Source organism: Pristiophorus japonicus, chromosome 10, assembly GCF_044704955.1.
Source record: "Pristiophorus japonicus isolate sPriJap1 chromosome 10, sPriJap1.hap1, whole genome shotgun sequence".
Lineage (NCBI taxonomy): Eukaryota > Metazoa > Chordata > Chondrichthyes > Pristiophoridae > Pristiophorus > Pristiophorus japonicus.
Genome location: NC_091986.1, coordinates 90,159,211 through 90,177,967, shown reverse-complemented (window position 1 = coordinate 90,177,967; position 18,757 = coordinate 90,159,211). Strand labels below are relative to the sequence as shown.

Below are 18,757 nucleotides of genomic sequence, written 5' to 3'. Positions count from 1 at the left end.
CAATGCCCCTAGAAAAGAGAGAAAAAGAGAGAAAAACTCACCAACCAATCATTTCCCTTCTTTCCTGTGACGTCACCCTTTGATTTTGGTCCTTTCTACTTCTTGTCTTCAGGTCAGTTGGTGCTGGTTGGGCATCTGTTTTTATCTCCCCTCTGATCGGCTGCTGGTCTCCCTCAAAGCCTCCTTGAAAAAGTGCAACAACCCCACCGACACCTGGGAATCCCTGGCCCAAGACTGCTCAAAGTGGAGGAGAAGCATCCCTGAAAGCGCCGAACACATCGAGTCTCATCGCCAGGAGCACGCAGAAACCAAGCACAAACAGTGAAAGGAGCACATTTCAACCCAAGCACCCCACCCACCCATCCCTCCAACCACCATCTGCCCCACATGTAACAGAGACTGTAGGTCCCACATTGGACTCATCAGTCACCTGAGAACTCATATTAGTGTGGAAGCAAGTCATCCTCGACTCCGAGGGACTGCCTAAGAGGAGAAGAAGCTCAGTAATATCAGCTAATGTGGTGCTTATACATTTATCAAATAGGTAACTGCCATATTAGTCAGCATGACCAGCACTTTCATCTTTTATTCCCCACTGAATAGTATAACGTGGCTGTCCAATGTCACTGCACTGTTGCATTTCCTAAAGTATGGGAATTCACTGATATCTGTCATATGCCAACCTGAAGCCTATCCTAGGTGTTAGTAAATGACCATGTTTGTGTTGTAGTGGTTTGATGTGTGAAGCTCTTGTTAGGTAAGTGTTGCAAGGGTTTCAATTATATGCTGCAGACTGATTGTGTCCTCTGCTGAAATATGGCTGTGAATTAAGGCAATGAAAGAGTTGTACTGTTATGTTAGGACTTGGTATTGGGAAATCAGTAGAAGTAGAACAGGTTGACAGTCAACATTTTGTGACATACATGGAATAGGTGGTGTATTTGGATTTTCAGAAGGCATTCGATAAGGTGCCACGCAAGAGGTTGTTAAACAAAATTAGGGCTCATGGGATTGGGGATAATATATTGAAAATAAAGAGTAGGAATAAACGGGTCATTATTCGAGTTGGCAGGCTGTAACTAGGGGAGTACCGCAAGGATCGGTGCTTGAGCCCCAGCTATTCACAATCTATATCAATGATTTGGATGAGGGGACCAAATGTAATATATCCAAAATTGCTGATGATACAACGCTCGGTGGGAATGTAAGTTGTGAGGAGGATACAAAAATGCTTCATGACTAAGTGAGTGGGCAAGAACATGGCAAATGGAATATAATGTGGCGAAATGTGAAGTTATTCACTTTGGTAGGAAAAATAAAAAAGCAGATTATTTTTTAAATGGTGAGAGTTTGGGAAATGTTGGTGTTCAGAGGGAACTGGTTATTCTTGTACACAAATCACTGAAAGTTAACTTGCAGGTACAGCAAGCAATTAAGAAAGCAATTGGTATTTTGGGCTTTATTACTCGACAATTTGACTACAGGTGTAAAGGGGGCCAAAATTGCCCCTCTCGATAATTCCTCTGGCCGCCGGAAAGCAGTGGCCACGGGCCAGCGCGGAATGGCCGCTGACTTTCCGTGGAGGGTCTGCCATTTAAGAAATTGCCCCACTTCAGGAGTGGAGCAGAGTCCGGGACCGCTCCGCCCGTTTTCCCGCCACGGCGAGCACGCGTCGACCCCTTACCATCTGGCGAGGACCTGCTCACAAAATTGCCCTGTGAAATTGTCCCTTATCCAAAATTGCCCCACAGGAGAGGCTCACTCGTTGGCCGGTGCCCCCGACAGTGAAATAATGGCCCAGCCGCCCTTAAAGGAGAGGGCCCACTGTCGCGGCCGCCATGTTATTTTTTTTGACAGCTGCGGACACTCTGTCCTATCCACACTTCCGATCCCATGATGATCCACTTCCGCCCCGCTGGACAAAAACTCAGAGGAGCTGAATTTTGCCAGATAGGCTTTTGCTGTGGCCAGAACACTTCAAAAAGGGTAGATGTGCCCTATTTCCAGCGGGGGTGTAAGGGGGTGGTCTCTATGAGGGGGTCAGGTTCCCTTCTGACCAACTTGAGCAGTTCAAATCACTCCCACTTCCTTGGGTTCTAGACTCTGGATTTATTTGGGGGATGTGACAATGTGCTGAGGACACTGGTTTGATGCAAAAGAATTTTGATTTTATTACAGTCAAGAACTTACAAACTCATAATTATTCTAATAAGAAAGTACAATGTCAAGACTTATTCAAACTTATTAAAGAACAATACCTTACACACTCAGAGGGGGTTACAATAGCTTATAATGACTAATGGAGAACAACACATTACATTCAAAGGGGGTTACAGTAGAATTACACCTCCCACCTCCCAATACCTAATTCTAGCTAGGTTAGACTCCAGGGCAGGCAGGGACTATGCTTACCAATCCTTTTGACAGTTAACGGTAGATCGCAGTTTCGGGGTTCACTGGATGCGGTAGGGTCTGCTTGCCATACCCCGAATGTCGGAGAAGATTTTCTGCTGCGCAATCTTCAGTTGGGTTGAGTCCGCTGATGCGGTAAGGTGCATGTTGGATCTGTGGGGTAAGTACCCGTTTCCTTTGGTTAGAAATAGGTTTCTACAGTCTTTTAGGTAATGTTTTACCCATTTATAGGTCAGGATTAGATTGTAGTGTGGAAACTTTTCGATTCTTTGTTTTTTTCCCGTTGGAGTTTTGTTTCGAGTTTGGTCGATCGCAGTGGGTTTTGTTGATACCACGTTGGTTGTGGTCGGTTGCTGCCACGATGGTGATGTTCTTCCTTCCTTCAGGACTTGGAGGCTGGAGAAGTTAGTTTACATATGTCGCGTTGGTTTCTCTCCTTGTCTTGATGACACAGCGTAGTGTGGTACTAGTCTGTCAATCAAGTATGTCATCTGAGTAATAGCAACCTTGTAGCTACTTAGCAACCCAACCTCTGTTGAAAACAGGGGCCAGTTATATGATTTGAGTGGTTCTAATCTTGGCGCCAAATTTGTTCAGAATTAATTGTTTAAATTTGGTGGGCTTTGCTCTGCTTTGTAATATTTTGGCGGGCTCATTAAAAGTTAATATGTCTCGGGTGGGCTGATGTTCGAAAACTGTTTCCTGATGGAAAATATTAGTTTGGTAATTGCAGTGTCCTTTTGTGCTAAGTTTTTCGCATACAGGCTGGATTGATCCTCTTTGTGATGTATATGCTGAAATGGTTTTCCAGATTCATGTTGATGGGTAGCTATCTCTGGGTGATTTTGTAATGTTAATGTCTCTTGTCTCTTCTCGCATACCCATTTCTCCAGACAGGTTACTTTAGTCCTCACACCCAGGTAGCCTCACTTAATCAGGTTGTCTTCTGTTAGTTCTTTAGGCCCGCCCACAGCCTTGAATTTGTTTTGTAAAAGTTCAAAATTCTATTAAAGTTCGTAGTTTCTTCTATAAGCACTTTTAGGGTTCCAAACTTTTCCATAGATAGTCCCAAATTAAATTTCCTTTCGAATGAGCCCAAACACTGGGGGGGGTGTGGTTCTTGTGAATTTTGCACCCCTTTCAGGGGACAATTTCTAACCCAAGACGTCAATCTTGGGTACCGGGCCACTCACCTGGCCAAAATCCTTCCCATTGGCCCAGTGAGCTTAACTAAACTTATTGCAGAGCTCGCAGCGGCCCTCCCCTTGGGGCGACCGACCTGATCCAAGGGCATTTCGCCCCTCAACACCCCCCCCCCCCCGACCGGAAATATAAAACAAACAGGTGAATATCAGCGCAAAATCCGCCCCATGGATTGGGGCAGAGAAAAATCTTAAATATCGGTAAGTGCGTCTACTTTGAGTCAGGGGCAATTTACTCGAGTTCTTCAATACATATTATTTAGAGCCATAAAAGTAGGCAATGCTGAAAGTGGTTTATTAGTTCGTGAAGGTCCAATAAATAAATATTTTTGAGATAGTTGTATTATATCATTTAATGGTGAGGGGCTAACAACTTGATAAGCCATGCAGCTAACATCTATTCTCTAGAGTTGAGAAGAATGAGAGATGATCTCACCGAAATATATAAAATGCTTACAGGGCTTGACAGGATAAATGCAGGGAGGTTGTTTCCTCTGGCTGGGGAGTCGAGAACCAGGGTTCACCGTCTCAGAATAAGGGGTTGACCATTTAGGACTGAGATGAGGAGAAATTTCTTCACTCAGAGGGTGGTGAATCTTTGGAATTCTCTCCCCAGAGGGCTGTGGAGGCTCAGTCGTTGAGTATATTCAAGTCAGAGATTGATAGATTTTTGGATATTAAGGGAATCAAGGGATATGGGGATAGTGCAGGAGAGTGAAGTTGAGATAGAAGCTCAGCCATGATTTCATTGAATGGTGGAACAGGCTCCTGCTCATAATTCTTATGTTCTTATGTTCTAAAATTAATTTCACAGTTGTTAGGGGGCCAAAATTGGTTGTCCTCCCATTTCTCGGCGGTATGCCGGTGGTATGTCATTGCATACTGCCGGGTACTGCTGGGGCGGAGTGCTGGCAAAATTGGTGCAGCTGGTCCTGAGCGGTGCGTCAGCAGAGTGTGATGGATGGTTTGCTCTAGTGGTGCAGGGTAAGTTGTCTGGGAGACGGGACTCTTCCGGTCCCAAGTTCTGCGCAGGCGCACTCTTCCATCGACTTCCGTGCCCCCTCCCCGCCCCTGAGAAGAGCAATCCAGAGGCCAGAGACTTCCGATGTCCAGTCGCAGGTAAGTGTCCCTCGTAAGTTTAGACTTTTAATTGTTTTGAGCAGTGTTTTTGATTTATTTATAATACTCAGGCTGTTGTGTGAATAACATTTATTATTGTTATTTATTTATTTACTTATTTTCACATTTTTCTGGGGGGGCAGCACAGAATACATCCCTGGGGAAGGAGGACTAGATTTCTGGGGGTGGGATTAGATCTCTGCGGGGTGAAGACTAGATCACTGAGGGGATTAGATCTCTGGCGGGGGGGGTGAGGAATACATCGCTGGGGAGGGGAGGAATACATCACTGGGGGGGGGGAGGAACTTTGCAGTTTACATACCGCTCACATACCATCGGCATAAAGCCATCTTTTTTCAAGCGGTGATTAGCTCCGGTGGTATGTCGGCGGTATCCGACCAATTTTGCACTTTCGGGCGGCCTGTAGGGTGCTTCATGTGGGCAGACGGTATGCATACTGCCCTGCGGTAGGTCGCTGATCAATTTCCCGCCAGACGGTATGTGGGCGGTATGTTGTTTTTTCGATCAATTTCGCGATTTTGGGCGGCATGTCGGCAGTCCGCAGGCAGTATATTCACCAATTTTGTGTCCTTTATTTTTAAAGCATCTGAATACACTAAAACTAAAATGATGTGTGATACAAACCACATAATATCAGAAAACAAATTAAGTTTCATACAATTTTATTTTGTTTACAATAAATAACATGAACAATGTTGGGGCTCAATTTCCTGTAGTCCACCACTTTTTTTTACACAAGACTATGTTTTACCGAAGTTAGCAAAAAGAGGGATTCTGGCCCGATATTCTCCAAAAATATATATTGAGATAATTTAATATTAAATTAAAAAAACTTCCAAAGCATAAGCAACATGGATTTTCCACATATAGACAGGTATTACAGCATAAATATTATAAATATAAATAATTTAAAACTAATTATTTTTAAATCAAAATATGTCACATAGCAAAACAATAAATAACAAGTGTAGTAGAAATGACAAATACAAAACAATAGAATTATATTAAATTATTTCAAACAATGCATCAGTTTACAATAACTACAATAACTCTTTAATACAATATTATTTAGAGCCATAAAAATAGGCAATGTTGAAAGTCATTTATTAGTTAGTGAAGGTCCAATAAATAAAAATGTTGGATTTGGTTGTGTTGTATCATTTAATAGTGAGGGGCTAACAACTTGATAAGGCGTGCAGCTAACATCCCACCCATTGATTGATACGATAAATTTGAAGCACTCGTTGCTCGCTGATGTTGAATATGAACTGAGTTGGTCCACGGAAGAAGTAAATATATCCTGAAAAACAGAATAGAAAAGGTAACCCTCAACTCAGGCTCTCAGTTCTACCATTATGTTCAAACAAAGCACTCGGAATTAAATGAATAGTTCCACTCCAGAGCTGAGTCAATGTTCACCCCAAACTGATAAAGTGAAGATCTTGCATCTTTCTGAAGGCCCTAAAATTAAAAGATCAAATAAACGTAGTCTTTGCTGGGTGAATGGCCTTATCTTTGGCATCCAATGTAAGACCAAGCCTGTCCCTGCTTGACAATGCACACACACACGCACATAAACACACTTCCAGTAGGGGACACTAAAGAGCAACTAGCAGCAGGAACAATGATTGATTTTACTGTCCCTGAACCAGAGGCAATGAACTAATCGTATTGACCCCATTATTGCCCTACCATATCTAAGGTCGTATCTCTGTAGAGACCAAGGATCAAACTAGGGACCTTCATGATCTGCATGGCTAACCACTCATTAGATTAACTCACTGAACATTGAGAAGCTCTGTGCAATATCTTTTTAACCAAAGAATTTGTTCTTTTCCATTGCAAATGTAGTTAAATTCTACTTTTGTAATGGAAAGAGTACATCAATACTTTGAATATCTCAATATTTCACAGAATATTTGTTTTTAAATTTACCGTTATGTTCAAATGCTGCATCCAGTCTACCGGGGACCCCTGGCCAATCCTCCTGTATCTGGCGTGGGTAACCTTCGTCCATGGTTTGTTTAATTTCATCATAACTGAAAGGAGAAGCATTTTATGTAAACGGTGATCTATTAGTGGCTTAAAATATTTACATGAATATTTATATAAGGAATGGACCATTACCTCCAGTACTGATTTCCTGCAAAGAATAAAGTCTTTGAAGTCTTCCCAATATGAACAGTTGCATCTATTTTCCTGATGGATCTTGGAATACCAAATCGGTGGATGTACTTTGGATATCCTGGCAGGACATCATAGCCATTGATGGCCCAGTATTTGTTTCCTATAGGATTACAGGACTTTTGTTAGTATTTGCATGTTAGTAAAGGTGGAGTTTTTTCTTTTTCTCTCAACGTCTCCTCATGAGGGCACTATTTCTCAGCTAGGATGCTAAACAGCCAACCAATTTCCAAGCCTCTGCTGATACTTTGTGATTTATTTTTGCAAGAGTTGCACTTCTGGAGAAGTATCTTGCTGTCTCTTGGTGCCTCTCCCTGAAATAGGGGATTCCATTCTACCTAGCACAGCACATCACTACAAGCACAATCATAAAGGGCATTATAGTTTGAAAAGCATTTCTTTTTACATTTCAATCTCTAAAGTCATGCACTAAGAATGCAATGTGAATTTGACCCATGTTTCTGAAAACTCTCCCATTTCACTGTTGCATTGCTGTTTCCATCATTATATTATCCTAACGTCCTACTCCTGTGTTCTTTAGCAGAGAAAAGTAACAGTACTTAACCTTTAATAACAACAAGAAAATCCCTCTGCAGATTTTCATACGCAGCATCGATCCTTGCAGGAATATTTGGCCAGAATGATTTAATTAAAGTCAGCTGAGCCTCAGGCAGTTGTGGGTGTCTCCTCCAGAAAAACCTAATGAACAACAGGGATTTAGTGGAATATATCAGAAGTAAACCTCAGCTGAATTAAAACTTCAGCATTTACCACTATCTTCATATTATATATAGTTATTTCTGTAACACAACATCAGTAAACTTTTTGTCAAACTAAAGTTATTTTTCTCGGTACATCACATGCCTTAAAATATTGCCTTGCCAAAAAGTAGATAGATGACTCATTCCAGGCCTGGGTGGATACTGCTCTACATTACAACAGTGACTACACCTCAAAAGGACTTCATTGGCTGTAAAGCATTTTGAGACGTCCTGAGGCATGAAAGGTGCTATATGAATGCAAGTTCTTGCTAAGTTCCTTTACTCTGTAACTAGCCACTGGGACCTGTGCCAGAAGTAGCCAGGCTGGACTATTTTTTATTGTCTCATCCGGTGAAGCACTTTGGCTTGAATCACCATCACTTCTATAGACCTTGATGAGAGCAGGAATCCGCCCTGTGGAGAACTGTAGACAGAAACCCACACCTACCACTCAATGGTAAAAAGACAAAACTGTTTATCAAAAATGTACTCAAATATTTGCAGTAAAACATTTTCATTGTGAAACTATATCAATATTATATTCAGTAAAAATATTTCTGGGATATTCAATATAGTTCATACCTGTCTTTGAAAAATATCATCTCTCCACGAAGCTCAGCAACTGCATCAAAGGACAAGTTAGGATCACATTTATCTGGTGTTCTTGGTGGAGGTGGTCTGGGGTTTGGATGGATATTATTTGATGCACCTTGTGTAAAGTAAAAATATTTCAAAATATTGTAGAAAATACTGTTCAAGGCATTACCAGTACTCCCCGACTAAAGTAGATTAACACTAAAGTCCTATTCTAGTTAAAGTGCATTAACTGTGAAAGATTTACTGCACTTCAAGGATTGGTCAAGTTCACAGATAATACCAAATTAGAGGGGAATTTATCCTGGAGGGAGCAGCCAGGGTGCTAAGGAGATAGGAAGAAATAAAGGCAGTGAATTTCTAAGGGGTGCTCCCGCTTGTCTGAGTAACTTCAGCGAGAGAGCAACGGAAATCCCGGAAAATAGTGTGAACAAAATTTATGCCATTTTTCCAGGGTTTCCACAGCTCTTCCATCAAAGTTACAGCAGATGATTGGGATAAACCCCGTGGAAATTCAACCCAGTAATCTTTCAATGGATGAAACAGAGCCAGAGAAATTTAACATATATACATGTAAAGTAATGTACATTGGAAGAAAAAGTGAGCAACATGTATACTTTATGACTGTTATACAACTGGCTAATGGTGAGTTTGAAAGAGATCTGCGGATGTCGGTCGATTTGGTGCTTAATATGTTAGGTCAATGTGGAGCAGCAATCAACAAAGTGTATAAAATTCTGAATGATAGTGTTAAATCAGTAAAGTATAATGTACAGTACTCTGGTTTACTGTATCCAAATTTGGTTACCGAGACTAAAGAAAAACACTACATCCCTGCAGGCAGTACACACAGCTATCAGGTAGTGAGCTATGAGGGTAGACTGCAGAAAGTGATTGAGAAGGGACCTCAACAACAACCACAATTTTAATTTTATAACACCTTTACCGTAGTAAAATGTCCCAAGGCGCTTCAAAGGAGTGTGATAAGAGGGTAAATGACTAAAAGCTTGGTCAAAGAGGTAGGTTTTAAGAAGTGTGTTAAAGGACGAGAGAGGGTTAGAAAGGCGGATAGGTTTAGGGGGGCAATTCCAGAGCTTAGGGCCGAGGCAGTACATAACAGATAGAACAGCACAGAAAAGGCTAATCTGGATCAATCCTTCAATGTAAGCCATAACAGTAAGACAAGTGAGCATTCTTCATGAAAGCTGAGCCTTTGATATATTTTCTTTTTATTACTGAAATGTACTTGATTTGCGCCCTTTCCATCTCCTGGATAGCGAATTTAGGTCTGATGTCAGAAACTATTTCTTTGTACAAAAGCACTCAACACTTGGAATAGATTTCTGGGTTAGATAGTTGGTGCTGCAATATGGAAAACTGTAGATTTTTCTTACTGAATTGATGAGCTAAGCTGATGGGTCAAGTGCTCCTCCCTATTTAACCTTGTGACAACTGTTTTAAATATATGTGAATATAGCTTTCGTCGATCTGTATTCAGAAAAGAAATACTTCTTTTATTATAGCTTACTATAACATTAAATAGCCATTCTTAAAATAGTTAGGCTAGATCACATTAATTCTGGCCCTGATTGTGGAATGCTGCCATATGAACATGATCATCTGAATTCTGCTCTCTGTTATTTTTGCAGACCCGTTAATCCATTTGTTTAAAATGTTTACTTCTTCAATAAAGCAACAGAGAGAAACATTACAGATGAGCATGTTATGTATTTATACACTAGTGTCCCACAGTGTAATTTCAGGGCTTTAACCTTCTTTAAACAATACATGAGATAAGGGCACAAGTGCTGAAAGCTTGCAGTGAGTGTTTCAGGCCCATATGTAATCAAAAGGTCCAATCGAAGTGACCTTGGCAGGGGGATGGGAACCTGAAAATAGGTTCAGTAGGGAGGGAATTAGAAAGCAAAAATAAAGAAAGTGAGTTTGAAGAAGAATGGAAACAAGCAGGAAAAAAGGGTAAAAAAACAAATTGAAAGGCACTTTGTCTAAATGCACGTAGCATTTGTAACAAAATAGATGAGTTGACGGCACAAATAGATACAAATGGGTATGTTCTGATAGCCATTACAGTGACGTAGTTGCAAGGTGACCAGGACTGGGAATTAAATATTCAGGGGTATTTGACAATCCAGAAGGACAGACAGAAAGGAAAAGGAGGTGGGGTAGATCTATTGATAAAGAATGGAATCACTGCAATAGTGAGAAACGATATTGGCTCAAATGATCAGGATGTTGAAACAGTTTGTGTGAAGATAAGGAATAATAAGGGGAAAAAGGTCACTGGTGGGCATAGTCTTTAGGCCCCCTAACAGTAACAATTCTGTTGGTTGGAGTATAAACCAGGAAATAGTGGGGGGTTGAAAAAAGGGAACAGCAATAATCATGGGTGATTTTAACTTCCATATTAATTGGACAAATCAAATTGGTCAGGGTAGCCTTGAGGAAGAGTTCATAGAGTGCATAAGGGACAGGTCCCTTGAGCAATAGGTAACCAGGAGGCAAGAAAATAAACAATCTCCAAATAAAGGATCCCCTTGGAATGAGTGATCATAGCATGGTTGAATTTCAAATTCAGATGGAGGGTGAAAAAGATGGATCTCAAACCAGCGTACTAAGCTTAAATAAAGGAGATTATGAAGGTATGAAGGCAGAGTTAGCTAAAGTGGACTGGGAAACTAGATTGAAGTGTAGGGCAGTTGATGAACAGTGGCGTATATGTAAGGAGATATTTCACAACACTCAAGAAAAATATATTCCAGTGAAGAGAAAAGGATGTAAAAGAAAAGATAGCCATCCGTGGCTAACTAGAGAAATAAAGGACGGTATCTAATTAAATACAAGGGCATACAAAGTGGCCAAAACTAGTGGGAGGACAGAAGATTGGGAAACTTTTAAAAGCCAGAAAAGAATGACTACCAAAATGATCAAAAAAGGGAATATAGACTATGAAAGTAAACTAGCACGAAATATAAAAACAGATGGCAAAAGTTACTGTAGGTATATAAAAAGGAAAAGAGTGGCTAAAGTAAATGTTGGTCCCTTAGAGGATGAGAACAGGGAATTAGTAATGGGGAACATGGAGATGGCAGAAACTCTGAACAAATATTTTGTATCAGTCTTTACAGTAAAGGATGCTAACAATATCCCAACAGTGGATAGTCAAGGGGCGATAGAGCGGTTTGGAACTTAACACAATCACAATCACTTAAGAGGTGGTACTCAGTAAGATAATGGGACTAAAGGCGAATAAATCCCCTGGACCTGATGGCTTGCATCCTAGGGTCTTAAGAGAAGTAACGGCAGGGATAGTGGATGCATTGATTGTAATTTACCAAAATTCCCTGGATTCTGGGGAGGTCACAACAGATTGGAAAACTGCAAATGTAACGCCCCCATTTAAAAAAGGAGGCAGACAAAAATCAGGAAACTATAGACCAGTTAGCCTAACATCTGTGGTTGGGAAAATGTTGGAGTCCATTATTAAAGAAGCAGTAGCAGGACATTTGGAAAAGCATAATTCGGTCAGGCAGAGTCAGCATGGATTTTTTGAAGGGGAAGTCATGTTTAACAAATTTGCTGGAATTCTTTGAGGATGAAACGAACAGGGTGGATAAAGGGGAACCAGTGGATGTTGTGAATTTGGATTTCCAGAAGGCATTTGACAAGGTGCCACATAATACTGCATAAGATAAAAGTTCATGGGGTTGGGGGTAATATATTAGCATGGATAGAGGATTGGCTAACTAACAGAAAACAGAGAATCGGGATAAATGGTTAATTCTCGCTTTGGCAATCAGAATCTTGTGTGGTGCTGCAGGGATCAATGCTGGGACCCCAACTATTTACAATCTATGTTAACGACTTGGAAGAAAGGACCGAGTGTAACGTAGCCAATTTTGCTGACGATACAAGGATGGGAGGAAAAGCAATGTGTGAGGAAGACACAAAGAATCTTCAAAAGGACATAGACAGGCTAAGTAAGTGGGCAAAAATTTGGCAGATGGAGTATCATGTTGGAAAGTGTGAGGTCACGCACTTTGGCAGAAAAAAATCAAAGATCAAGTTATTATTTAAATGGAGAAAAATTGAAAAGTGCTGCAGTACAGCGGGAACTGGGGGTACTTGTGCATGAAACACAAAAGGTTAGTATGCAGGTACAGCAAGTGATCAGGAAAGCCAGTGGAATCTTGGCCTTTATTGCAAAGGGGATGGAGTATAAAAGCAGGGAAGTCTTGCTACAATTATACAGGATATTGATGAGGCCACACCTGGAATACTCCATACAGTTTTGGTTTTCATATTTATGAAAGGATATAATTGCTTTGGAGGCAGTTCAGAGAAGGTCCATTAGGTTGATTCGGGTGATGAGGGGGTTGACTTATGAGGAAAGGTTGAGGAGGTTGGGCCTCTATTCATTGGAATTCAGAAGAATGAGAGGTGATATCAAAATGTATAAGATTATGAGGGGGCTTGACAAAGTGGATGCAGAGAGGAGGTTTCCACTTATAGGGGAGATTAAAACTAGGGGGCATAATCTTAGAATAAGGGGCCGCCCATTTAAAACTGAGATGAGGAGGAATTTCTTCTCTCAGAGGGTTGTAAATCTGTGGAATTCACTGCCTCAGAGAGCTGTGGAAGCTGGGACATTGAATAAATTTAAGATAGAGATAGACAGTTTCTTAACCGATAAGGGGTTATTGGGAGCGGGCAGGGAAGTGGACCTGAGTCCATGATCGGATCAGCCATGATCGTATTAAATGGCGGAGCAGGCTTGAGGGGCCGTATGGGCTACTTCTGCTCCTATTTCTTATGTTCTTATAAGTGAGTAAAGCATAACACTAGCAAACTTCAAAATCTTAATTTACAGCAACCCATTTATTCTGGAAAAATTACTGGTTATAAAGGTAATTCATTTTTTTATGATGTTATTATATTGACAGTGCAACAGCTCTGCAACTATCTGTATAGTCACTAATTGTAAGGCAGGAATACTTCTGTGTATATTTGAGACTTAAACCTACCATATAGAGCCTGGATTCCATTCACATCATCCAGAGGAAGACGGAACTTGTTCATACTTGTGTATGTATAGGTGGGGTACATCAAAGCCCCAGGATCACGAGAGTGATCGAGTCCCAGTGCATGGCCAAATTCATGGGCAGCCACAAGGAACAGATTGTATCCTAAATAAAACAGTCACAAAACAGCAGATTTAAAATCTGTTACAACTCATGTCGTTCTAATGCATATTTAAAATGTTCCTAAAGCAACATCTAAAAAGCTATTTAGTGCATGGAATATGACAGGAGTCTAAACTTAAATCCTCAATTTCATGTAAATACTCAGTCCTTTTTCTCAGATAGTCAAATATATGAATGAACATTTTAAATCTACTCCCAAAGTTTATTATCAAATGTAACGGGCCAAATATTCAGAACAGATATAAGTCATAATGAATAGATTTACCAAATTTATAATCCAATTACATTTCTATGTGGCAAAAAACTAAATTGTAATTCTTAAGGATGCATTTTTATGGCTATCAGAAAATGGGATCTTATATTAAGATATTGTAGGAAAAAAATACCCTTAAAATTAACATTGCTAGCTAACAACTTACTTAAATTGGTTTCTAATGAAAAAAATCCTATTCGCTTGTTCACATTTTCTCCACTGATAATATTATTCAATCTTTTTACCATTTGATCCCATTGTCCAGGTTTCATCCTCATCAAAGTGAGTGTCCCCTCCAATGCCTGCTGCAGGAGGAAAAGCATGGGCCAGAAATCCATTAGCTCCGTCAAATGGATAATTGTCACCGTGTTCTGGAAACAATGGAATGAAGAATCATCAAAGTGAATTCAGAAGCTGTGAAGGTCTGACTATGTGTAAAATACTAAACATTTTAAGGTAAATAAACATATTAACAATTTTTACCTATTTTCTCTCCTCACAAAGGGCACTATGGTAGATTTTAACTTTGGGGCAGCCAACTGGCAGAATGAATCGCCCGGGTGGCCAATCCTGCCGATGGAACGCCCGGTCCACCAAACCATTTTGAGGGAGCCGGGCCTCTTTACCTTGCAACCAGTGAGCTGCGGGCACCATAATAGCATCCCACTGCAGCTCACCAACTGCAGGCCAGTGCAATATTGGGTGACCTGGAGGTCTATTCAGGAGGGGCAAATACAGAGCAGGGAAGCCTGTAGCAGTAGCAGTCCACATTATTCTTGTAGAGTTCACAAGAACATTCTTGCTCCTCCCCACAGAAATAATTTTAAACTTACCTTTTTGTTCCACTTCTGTTGAACATCCTGGTTAAAAATGGGTGGAGCCTGCTTGCCAAGTTGTACATTAAACTGCAATGGATTCCAATCGGACCTCAATTTGCACATTAAAAGGGTCTACCAGCTGAAACAGGTGGGCGCTGTGGCCATCCAGTGGAAGGCCCCTTTGAGAATGGTGGCAGCCATAGCACTGCAGCCAAAAGAACCAGTAAACTATTTTCAGGAAACAACTGTCCCATTTACACCGGTCTACAATATCAAACATTCATTAAACCATGATCTTATATAGGTATTTCTCTTGAATTCTATTTATACTGTTTATTTGCTTGTTCTTGTGTTATAATCATTATTTTGTGAATGATATTACAAGAAACCTTGATTCCTAAATTTATTCTGAAACCAGCAATAATATAAATGAACCGGTTGGTACCTCGAGCCCCAAATGAGATCATTATATCAGCTTCTCCTTCATTGATTCTTGTGAACTTCAAAGGTGTGATGTCACTCCAAATCTTCAAAGCTCTCCGTATCGCTGTGTTCACATGAGTAGATGGCATATCCGGGGTATAGTTTACAATTCTTTATTGAAGAAAATAAAACATGAGATTTTGTGCTATATACAATAGACCAAATCTTAGTTAGACTTTTTCCTGCACCTTTTAGCTCAAAAATGTTTTGCACCATAACTTAGTGCGAGCTGATAACGGTGTGGCGGGGGCAACAGGGCAACTGGACCTTAGTGAACATCGGATCAACTGTCTATCTCCTTAACCAATGAGATTTATGGATTGAGAAACAGAGGAATAACAGAAAAGGAGGGTGAATGAGTCTAATCAGCTACAGAAAGAGAAACAAAGGTGGGAAAGAAAGATTGGATTAAGAGAGAGAGAGAAAAAAGACAAAAAGGAAAAGTAACAACATTTGCATGAATACGACTGAACAGTTTAAATTGTTGTCTTTCTGGGACAGAGAGGTTGATTGACATAGGTATAACAATCGTCACATCATTAATAGGGTACTTACACTCTTAATTACCAGCCATAACTTTCTGCAGTGAGTTTAATGGTCAGTTAATTTGCAAAGCCAGCAAGTTCTTAAAAATAATGGGGAGGCTAAGGGTGAGATGTCATTTGTGTGAAGCAAACAGCGGAGTGGCGGGACTAGACCAGCAAGTTCTGGAGATTTGCAACTCAGAGTATCTCTTGGTCCCCTGAACTTGCTGGCCGATTTACACATTAATAACAGCATGCATCGTTAAAACACCATTATTTTTCCAGCAAAATTTGGCCCAATCAACCACTGAAATGATGGTATGAAGTACCGTGAAAAATATTACCTGTATGTTATTTCATTGTTTTTCCATTTAAGATTTCTCGGAAAGTGATTATATTCAGCAATGTCAGGGACTCCACATCGAGGTTTTTCCATTACTTCCAGAGTTGCAGAATCCAGATTACCAGTTACCCTGAGACCAAAGAATTCTTGCATTTTCCTAATCTTATCTGATTGAGAGTTCTTTGATACATAATTTCTGATCTTTTTCGCAAATCCTGATGAACTGTCTTCAAGCTTATAATATCGGTTCAGATATATCTTCAAGAGAAAAAGTGTTAGCGTTATTAATGTTGATTTACCTGTTCAGAACAAAAAGATTAATCTGATTAAATGCATTTGACAACTTTTTGTTAGTTGTATTCCACACAGTACCTCTGCAAAGTGCCAGTCCTCCTCATTTTTCTCTATTTCTGAAAGTAGTGGAATAGCAGAAGAAATTGTTAGATGAACTAAAACAAACAAAACGGAAAAGCAAAGGTACTTCATCTTTCTGTTCTCGACTGAATATTACGAGAGAAACGTCTGCCTCGTATTTTCTCCTTGTGGCTTTTATAGCATTGTATGTCCTGTGTTCCCTTAATTATAGGATGATTCAGATGTGAGTAACAGCGAAAACCACAGCTGTATCATGACTGGTTAAGAAAAGCCAGGATGTCCATTCAAGGGCATGCTTCCCTTCCCTCATCCAGTATATTAATTCTTTCCGATTTGCTTAAATGTATATCTACCAAGAAGCAATTTTAAACTATGTTCAAATTATCCAATGCCAGTAAAATGTACCATCATTATAAATGTTCATCTTTTTACAACACACCAAGATCAATGTTGAGTTTGTAGGAAACTGAATTATTTTATAACGATTAGAAACAGAAATCCTTCCCTTTCATTTATTTATTGATACGAGCCATGGCTATGTTTATTATAGGGGCTGGTGTGTGGGTCAGGTTCTCTTCTGACCTTCTGAGCGGTTCGAATCGCTCCCACTCCTTGGGTTTATTTGGGATGTGACAAAATGCAGCAGACAACTGGTTTTGGTGCAAGAAACTTTGATTTTATTCAGCAAAGAAAAGTACAATGTCAAAACTTACAATCTCTAGAATAAGGAACACTTTATCACACTTACAAAAGGGGTTACAGAAAATAATACACCTCCCACCTCCCAATGCCTAAATCTAACTAGGTTAAACTGTAGGGCAACAGGGATAATGCTCACCAATCCTCTGATTGACAGTTAGTGGTGGTTCGCAATTTCGGGGTTCGCTGGACTCTGTAGGTTCTGCTTGCCATACCCCGAACGTTGTGGAAGACTTCTTGCTGCGTCATCTTCAGTTGGGTTGAGTCCGCTGATGCAGTAAGGTGCGGTTTGGATTTATGGGGTGAGTACCCACTTTCTTCTTGTAGGAGTAGGGCTTTGGGTTACTTTAGGTAATGTTTCACCCATTGTAAGCCAGGACTAGATTGTAGAGTGGAAAACTTTCGAATCTTCAATTTCTTCTTGAGTAGTTTCTTTCTTAGGACTTGTCTATCGCGGTGGTTCGATGTTACCACGTTGGCTGTGGACAGTTTGTTGCCGCGATGAGTTGGTGATGTCCAAAGTCACTGGGAACTGTTTTTCTCTACCTTTTTGATGATGTTCTCCTTCTTCTTTGGTGGCAGAGCAGTGTAACCCAGGAGTGTCGTCGAGGCTGAAGATGCTGAGGCTTAGAAGGCTCCAGAAGGCTGCCTAGAAGGCTGCCATTAAAACAGGGCCTCAATTATACTTTGAGAGCCTTTCTAATCTGCGCGCCAAATCGAACCCGATTCCTTGCCTAGTTTTGGCGGGCTTGGTAATTCTTTGTTGAATTTTGGCAGGCTCGTTAATGATAACTTGCTTAGGATGTGTCAATCTGTTGAATTCGAGTTGCGATTGTAAAAATTATTTTTGGTGTTTACATTGTCTGCCTAGGCCTGGGTTTTCCATGCAGACCGGAAAAGTGATTAGCATTATGTATGTGCTGGATGGGTTTCATGCTTAGAGCTATGGCTGGCTATCTCTGTGTCAATTGTTGCTATGTTAATGCCTCCTATGGAGCAGAGTTTTGGAGTTTACACAATTCCCCAGACAATTTGTTTAGCTCCAATATCCCAGACAGCTCCAATGCCCAAAGACTTGCTTTTCAGAGGTTAGTGGTCCCCTGGCTTGCAGCCCTTTTCCCTTGCAGACCCATGCATCTTTTAAAAATCCCAAAGTTCATTTTAAGCAAGTCCAAAAAGATCTTTCCTTAGGGTTTCTTCTCACAGAGGGGGAATCTTTGAATTTTGAGAAAACTTTGAGTTTTACAGGGGGCATCACAATGACGTTCTCCTCAAGCAAAGTTTCATCGGTGCTGCTTGCTGCTTGCTACTTTTGCCATGTAGGCATTCTTTGTTTGTGAGCCTAAACAGTGAGAGTTATAGGCTGCTACATTGGGTGAGGTGGGGGGCTTAACAGGCAAACCTCTCCTCACCCAACATCCACATACACTCATCAAGCGCCAGTAGGTAATGGTCAGCAGCAAGTAAAATGATTAATTTTCAATCTCCCAAGTCTTCAACTGATAACTTGTACAGTCCATATCACCACCCTGGTTGAGGTCAGTTAACAACAACTTGCATTTATATAGTTCCTTTAAGGTAAAAAAAGATCCCAAAACACTTTACAGAGGAGTAATCAAAAAATAATTGAGATGATGGACTTTGGAGGAGTCCACTGTATCTACAATGTATTTCAGGGAGCTTGCCACAACATGAAGAACAACCTAGAGACTGTGAGATTTCAGTGGCATTAAGACACCAGGGACAC

At 40.6% G+C, this 18,757-nt stretch overlaps 1 protein-coding gene across 1 annotated transcript; it reads right to left on the bottom strand.

Moving 5' to 3' along the window:
- Nucleotides 1-5,903: 5,903 nt before the first annotated feature.
- Nucleotides 5,904-16,428, bottom strand: LOC139274762 (collagenase 3-like). The gene is made up of 10 exons (XM_070891449.1): nt 16,309-16,428; nt 15,938-16,194; nt 15,032-15,180; nt 14,014-14,139; nt 13,336-13,497; nt 8,282-8,408; nt 7,504-7,637; nt 6,882-7,041; nt 6,690-6,793; nt 5,904-6,054 (listed from the first exon to the last, which is right to left on the bottom strand). Exons 1-10 carry the CDS (start codon nt 16,420-16,422, stop codon nt 5,954-5,956), a joined length of 1,434 nt encoding a protein of 477 aa, XP_070747550.1. The 5' UTR covers nt 16,423-16,428; the 3' UTR covers nt 5,904-5,953.
- Nucleotides 16,429-18,757: the final 2,329 nt, after the last annotated feature.